We start from the raw sequence: 7,571 nt of genomic DNA, 5'->3' as shown, positions 1-7,571 counted from the left end.
CACCCAGGGAGGAGGGTGGCCCTGGGCAGGAGTCAGTGGGGTTTGATACCCCAAGGGAAGGGTGTGCAGGGCTGGTTGGCCAAATTGCAGCCCCAGAAGTGATGGCAGGGCCAGGGATGCACTGGAGCCAGAAATGCCCCCACGCTCAGGGACCAGCCCTGCTACAGCATGCTGCTCATGGCAAAGCAGCTGCCTGAAGTCCCACTGCAAACACAAAAGCCAGCAGAGCCTTAGGTACAGAAATGCCTTTATTTCTCCATTAGGCTGGAAGCGAAACTGTGAGGACAGAGGCTTTTCCTCACTGTTTATTTACTCGCTTCACATCAGTGCATGAACAACACTACCCTATGCCATGTAGTACGATTGCTGTTACGCGGCTGCCTAGCACAGCAAACCCCTGCATCGCTGGTGCAGCCCTGGACGCAGTCCCCCTCAAATTAACAGCAGGATTGCATGAACCAGTGGCTTTTGGCTCCTGGGCTGCAAAGCACCGCGCGACCCTCAGCAACGTGTGGCGTGCCCCTCGCCCAGGCAAGAGCAGCGCCCGCAGCGGGGATGCTGGGGGGGGACAATGACATGTGGGCACCCCCAGCTTCACCGCTGGAGCCCGCCGGGTTGGATACTGGCAGGCCCTCAGAGGGCCCCCCGGCTCCACCGACTGTGGGGGTGCCCCGGGGCTCCCCACCCCGAGGGCTGCAGTCCTGTCTGTCGGCTGTCGCTGTGGCTGCCCTGCTCCCCCTCGGAGGACTGGCTGCTGTCGGCGCTCCTGAGGCCGGTGTAGGGGCCGGCCCCCGCCCCGTCGAGGGCGTAGAAGGCCCGCTCGCGGACGTGGAGCACGTCTGCACGCTTCACCTGGTCCACCTGCCTGCTGTGGCTCAGCGCCGCGAATGCACCCGGTCCCCCAGCTCCCAGCCTCCTGCCATGGTGGCCACCCTTGGACACCGCCACCCCAGCCTCGCCGCCTTGCCCCCGCTGCCGGCCTTCACCCACTGCCACGCTGCCCCTGGCTTGCCCTGCCTGCAGAGGGGGGCTGCTCCCTGCCTTGGTGCCCTGCAGCCTGCCCCCCGCGTTGCCGCCGTGGGTGCCAGCCCTTGTCTGGGCCCTGCTTGGTGTCCGGCCGCCAGCTTTCCCATGTGGGGATGGCACTTCATCCGTCCTGGGCATCTTGTCCAGCCCTGCTCCCCCTGGCTGGACCCTCACCCCCACCCTGGGCCGTGCTTCCCTGTGGGGCTGGAGGGTGGCTGGCCCTGCTTCCCCACTCCCCCCTCTCCCGGCCACAGTGCTCTTGCCTGCTTTGCGGCCACCAGCTGTCCCCAGGGCAGTGGTGCAGTCCCCCTCACTCACCCCAGGGGAGGCAATGGTGGTGCCCAGGCGGATGCTGGCCCCCTTGGCTGAGACAGTGGCAGCCATCTCCTCACCCCCCTGGCGGGGGGTGGTGACAGACAGGCGCCCTGGCCTCCCCTCAAACCTCTGCCCCTCACCTCTCACCTCATCGTCGCCATTCCTATGGATGCCAGCCCCCGTGGGGATGGTAATGACACTACCAGTGACCCTCCAGGGGCCAGGAGCCACCGGTTCTTCTCCATCAGCAATGGTAGTGGCACCATCCTCATCATCTCCCATGGGACGGCCACCCCTGGGGCTGCTGGTGACACTGCCCCCATGGCCTGAGGTGGCTGTGGTGGCTGGTCCTTCAGGCTGCCTGCGAGCAGGGGTGCCATCATCATCACCAGTGTGTGCCACAGTGACGCCCAGCCTGGGCAGGGGGCTGCTGGTTCCCGCAGTGGGAATGCCGTCATCGTCACTGCCAACAGTGGCACCGGCCTGGGTGGTTTCTTGCTCGCCCACGTGGATGTTGGCCCTCCCAATGAAGATATTGACCTCATCATCCTTGTCCGGAGAGATCTGGGTGAAGCTGGTGGCCCCCACTGCACTGCCTACCTTACCACGGGTGACAGTGACACTGCCCGAGTCAGGGATGTAAGCATATTCATCCACACCTTCGGCATCAACCTGGACATCCTCCATCTTCTCAGTGACGGAGGCGAGAGCACCTCCCATCCCTGTTCTCTGCATGATGCCCTCCTGCCCTTGTCCAGGGATAGTGGCCTCACCACTGCCCTCATCCCCAGCCCTTCTGGTAGTGGGGGCCCTCTCCCTCCCAGCTGTCATGGCCCCCTCCACTGGAACCCCTCCAATGGCACTATCATCCCTGTCCTCACCCCTGACACCAGACCTGTTCCCCGCCACGGCCCCACTGGGGCGTTCGCCCTGGGGGAGAACGGAAACACCATTGTCCACTTCAACCACCAAATCCAGGTCGCCGCTGCCCTCCGAGCTGGCCGGGGTGGCCCCTGCGATGCCAACACCACTGCGTGCTCGCGTGCTGGTGCCCGGGCGAGGACTGGGAACATCCCTGCCGGTGCCTGGGGCACTGCGGTTTTCAGGCTTGAGGCTGGTCCTGTTCTCCATTGCGTCAGTGCTGCCGCCATCACCTTGCTCCAGGGTCACCCTGTGTTCTGTCGGCCCCTGCCTGGCATCGTCCTCACCCAGCTGGTGGCTGGGGATGGTGCCCTGGCCGTCAGCCTCTTCCTTCTGTGCAGTACACATAGGGGACAGGTCAGGGCCAGCCCCAGCCTCTGCCAGCTGCGTGGGGTGCTGCAGCCAAGCCCGGGTCCTGGAATGCCACCAGGCCCTCTCCTCACCTTTATCTGCGTCTGGTTCCTCCGTGTGGAAAATGAGTAGACATATTTGAAAACATAGAAGCCATGCTTGGCATTGCAGCCTTTCAGCAGTATCTGGTGGGGAAGAAAGTAACCAAATCCCACAATTTTCTTCTTAAATGTGATGGCAGATTTCCTTGCTGTGCCTGGCACTGCAGCAGGGTCCCACCAGCACTCACTGCCTTGTGGCTGTCAGTGTGGGCAGGAACCTGGGCAGGACGTGTGTGCTCGTCTCCTGGGCTCCGGGGTTTGGTTTTCCCTTGGGTTCATTTTCTACCTTTGCTGGCTTTCAGGAGCTGTGGGGTTTCAGCTGGGTTTTTTTGCAAGGTAGCTTATGGCTTGAATAAACACCCTGGTTGATGGTCCCATCAGACATAAGTGATGGGACTGATGATAACCAAAGTGCTGGAAGGACAGCAGATGGCTTCCAGTAAGCAAAATCAAGCATTTTCTTCCATCTACTCATCTGAATGTTGCTACTGATGCATTTTACACTGATACACTTTGAAAAAAAACTCCATAGAAGCTGGACCTGGGACTTTTATAACCTCACCTGTGGGTACATAAAGAATTCTTGCTCCGGGGCTGGGCAGGGGCAGAGGAGCAGCTGGTGGGGGGAAGCCTTTCTCTCCCCTGAGCAGGTCCCACCTTTCCCCTCCCCTGCTCTTTGTAAGGGCTGCTCAGATGTGAGGGGGCTGCTGATCTCTTTTTCCATGGCTCACTGGGGCTGCCCTCCCCAAGTGGCTTTTTCTCCCTGTGGCCCTGGCGCAGGGCACCCTGTGGGGTCTGGATAGGGCAGGGGGGGGACATACCCGGTGCTGTCCCACACAGTTCCCAGCAGTTCTTCCAGGCAGTGGCGGCGGCACCTGCGGACAACAAAACAAAATGAGAGCTGAGCAGCCCAGCGCTGCCCTGGCATGCAGGTGGCTGCCAATGCCAATGCCAATGCCTACCGCCAGCCATGTGCCCCATGGTGGGCACACCACAGCGTCCAGGGAAGGGTGGAAAAACTGTTGATAAGCCAAAAAAATCCCAGCACTACCCAGAGTGCCGGCTTAACGTCAGCCATTAGGAAAAGTCAAAAGCCCATTTAAAGGGTCTGAAAAGTATTGCAAATTCCACTACAGCATGCTTGCATTGCATGCTGCTTCCACTAGGATATTGTTTGTTTGCAAATACTTTTACGGGATTCTGCTGCAGAGTACTTTTATTGCAGAGCAGTTTTAATACAGAGCGCCACTGCTCACACTGCAATGCTCCAACTCATGGCTGGGATCTGACTGAGATGGGAGCCTGGAGCTGGTTACCTGCTGGGGATTCCCAGTGTTTACTGGGCAACTGAGCAGTAATGCCTGTGCCCTCACAGGCATTTCTGTACATGCTTGCAAGCATCCAGCTTCCCCTGATTATCCTGGCAGTTTTGGGGATGTATTGGCCAGTGCATCCCTCAGAGATGTGGGACCTGGAGGTGAGAGCATCCTGTGAGCCCTACCAGGCCAGTTCAGAGTATTCCTTATGTGCCAGAGTGGGAGACAGCCCCATGGAGGGAACCCTGCTCCGATCTCAGCAAAATCAGCCACTGAAGTGCCCCAAGCCCAGCTGAAAGAGGCAGAAATGTGCCCCAGAGTATTGAATATTCCCAGGTTATTCCATTGTTTATGAAAAACGTCAAAGGCCAGATTACATCCCCGGTTTTGCAGCAGGGTATTAACTGGCTGTCTTCTGTGCCCCTATCTGAAAAGGAAATCTGTGCTGATTTATTGCCTCTCCCCACCGTGCTGCCCTGCGACAGACCCAGTTGTACAAGCTTGACTTGAGGGCTAAAGGACACACAGCTGGGCCCTGTGTCAGGGCTTCCCACATCAGGGAAGATATGATTTCCCTCCTCTTTACTCTGCCAGAAAAGCAAGCCTTCACTAGGAGCAGATTTTCACCCTAGCTATGTATTTATTATGTTGGACAACAGTTATGCAGGACAAAAGTGGCTGCTATTACATTTATCTTAGTTTACTCTTTGTTTCAGTTATATCTGTCCAAATTCTGCATTAGGAGAGCTGGAATATAATTGCAGGTGCCCCTCCGACCCCTGTTACCCTCATGGGTCAGGTGAGCATCGTCCCCATGCCTCCCTTCCTGAGGCTCCACTCAGGTTATTCCCAGGCCAAAGGCTCTGGGCAGATCCCAGATCCACAGAAATCAAGGCAAAGAGTTACAGCAAGCCAGACCGGCCCTAGCACAGTGCCCAAACTGCTAAATTAAAGGGACTTGCTCAGGCACCTCAGTGGTGATGTATATTTTTCCTGCTGGGTTCACCTCTGCACCTCAACAGCCCTCCCCACCCCAAGCTCCAGAGATGCTACATGCAAGTACAACTCGTGTTTTCCTGCTGCTGAAAGCGTGCCAGTGTGCACTGGGTGTATACCCTGCGCTTCTGGTGGCACGCTGGGAAGCTGGGGAGAGCCATACTCACAGGTGTCGAGAAGGCCAAGCTGAGCAGACACAGGCACATGAGGGCTGTTTGCATCTTGGACAGTTCCTGCTAGCAGAAAGTGAAGTGCCACTGGAGTTCGTCTTCCTGGGACTTGCGGTCCCTAACAGTCCCTGTCAGCAGCAACACAAAAGCTCCTGCTGTCCCAAAGCCCCCATGGCAGTGGGGCTATCCAGCAACCCTGGCTTTCCCCAGCCTTTGAGGTGGCCCTTGGCATCACTCTGCCTTTCTGCACTCCTTGCAGCAAAGGCGATGCTCTCACCGTGAGCATATGGCAGCAAGGTAAGGACACATACCCAGCCAGCAGCATTCCAACACCAGGTATTAAAGCTTCTTAACTCTGTCAAAGCAGCTTATTTGCAGTAAATGACCACCAAAACCGCTGCAGGCTAAGCCATGCAGTTGTAAGCCCGAACTGAGGAACGCACATGCTGTTTTCAATAGCACTGCTAAATGGCAGGAGACAATAGCTCTGTTGGCTAACAGTTCTCATCTCACCCATCCACTCTGGCTTGGGCTCGCAGGTCCAGCCTGGAGACTATATTCAGCCATGCAAGCGTTGGTACAGAAAACATTGGAGGGAAATTCATGCACGAGGAGCAGCAGTACAAAGCAACACAGGCTCCAGAGAGCCCGACGCAGAGACGTGCGCAGCCAAGGCTCAGGCCGTCACCCCGTCCCCACCGCAGCTTGCCCAGTGTGAAAGCAGGAGATGCCCTGCTCAGGGAGAGCAGAGCCAGAGGGCTGGGAAGAGATAGGACAGGCAAACTAGGTAAGAGGGTTACCTGTCGCTGTCGGAAGCAGGTCCCAGCAGCAGACCGTGGAGGCTGTGCCCACTTTGCTGAAATTTAAAGTTGGCCCCAGGCGCGTGGAGCCAATCAGCTCCTGCCCAGGGACATTTGTCAGGGCTGGCAGCACCCGCAGATAACCAGGGGGAGTAATTTCCAGCTAAAAATGTGTTTGTGGTGGAAGTCAGCTATCAAATGTTCCACCTGGCTGGATAAACAGAAAGCATGGTTTATAAATATCTGTTCTGAAGGCGAAATTGCTCGATGATTAGCGCAGATCTTAAGGTGGCACACATCCAGCCCAGTTATTGATAAGAGGGGGTGCAGGGGGTCACGCGTGCTCACCGTGACCAACATGGGAAAGTCGGCAGGGCTGCAGAGAGGGAAGGGCAATACACTGAGCCCAGCCTGGTCATGGCCACCACCAGCACCATAGGGCAGCACTGGCCAAGCTGAGAGCTGCTGCCACACCGTAACTTCTGGCACTTGCTTTGTGGGTTTCAACCTCAGCCCTCACCGAACAAGTGCAAAATACAAGTGTAGTAAAAAAAGAGAGAAAAAAACCAGAGTTTTTTCATGCACTGCTTGCACAGGTCCCTTCGAGCCCACTTTTGCTGTGGGAAGGTGCTACGAGGATGTGCATGACGTACATACTCTCCTCCTGCCCTCTTCTAGCTTTGGTGGTATTGCTGGTCACCTATGCACCACATGGCCGGGGCTGGGGGGTCCCCCTCCTGCGGCCAGCCTGGCTCAGCCACTCACTGTGGTGATAGTGACAAATGCTCCCATTCCACCCACCACCCCGTCCCGACCCAAACCCTGGGAGCAGGCACGACCATGCCTGAACACCAGAAATGCTTAAACCATCAGGAGCCAGTCTCAGGTGGGAACAAATCTCGGAGCCAGGAGGAAACTTGCCCTTTCCCCCTTCCCAGGGTGCCAGAGCCAGATGCTGCCTGTGGGTCTCAGAGCAGCCAGCTGGTGCACCCTGGTTCAGGGAGGCAGAGCCCTGGCCGGGTGCCTAGGGGGGCTGACGCACGTGGGACTGGGCTGCACACCCTGTGGGAGCAAGACCCAGCCCCTGGCAGTGCCAGGGCCCTTTGTCTGTACTGGTTCCCTGACGTCTTTGGGCACCCCCTGGGGATACAGATGATGGGGCTCTTGTGTCCTCCCTGCTGGTCACGAGCACGTGCCAGCGCCACCACAGGGATTTGGCCCTGGGGTGCCCACCCTGCAGGCAGCACCCCCTACCACCCCATCAGCTGCAGCTCGACTTTGGCACACAGAGGTGGTTTTGTACAGCGGCCGGAAGCTTCCTGCTGCGAGAATAGAAATTTATTTTGCAGTTGGACCTATATCAGGAGCTGAACACGGGTTTCCTTTCCAGGAATGTGAGGACAGCACAGTACCTACTGTAACCCATGCGTGAGGAACATCACTTTGCATAAATGGGGGCACCTTCCCAGAACTCAGCAGGATTTGGTCCTTCCCCATCCCTGGTGCTGACCCCCAATTGCCCAGGGCCATGCTCCCGTGGGGACGTGACTCTGGGCATGGATCCTGAGGACTGCA

General features: G+C 57.7%; 1 protein-coding gene across 1 annotated transcript; it reads right to left on the bottom strand.

Annotated features, from left to right (window-relative positions):
* Positions 1–235: 235 nt before the first annotated feature.
* On the bottom strand, positions 236–6,095 carry MEPE (matrix extracellular phosphoglycoprotein). Its single transcript, XM_056345064.1, has 5 exons — positions 5,997–6,095; positions 5,194–5,324; positions 3,536–3,589; positions 2,706–2,798; positions 236–2,595 (listed from the first exon to the last, which is right to left on the bottom strand). The coding sequence occupies exons 2-5, from the start codon at positions 5,245–5,247 to the stop codon at positions 634–636; spliced, it is 2,163 nt and encodes a 720-aa protein (XP_056201039.1). The 5' UTR covers positions 5,248–5,324; positions 5,997–6,095; the 3' UTR covers positions 236–633.
* Positions 6,096–7,571: the final 1,476 nt, after the last annotated feature.

This window comes from Falco biarmicus, chromosome 1 (assembly GCF_023638135.1).
Source record: "Falco biarmicus isolate bFalBia1 chromosome 1, bFalBia1.pri, whole genome shotgun sequence".
Classification (NCBI taxonomy): domain Eukaryota; kingdom Metazoa; phylum Chordata; class Aves; order Falconiformes; family Falconidae; genus Falco; species Falco biarmicus.
The sequence above is the reverse complement of the archived record's forward strand: the minus strand, read 5'-3'. Positions and strand labels throughout refer to the sequence as shown.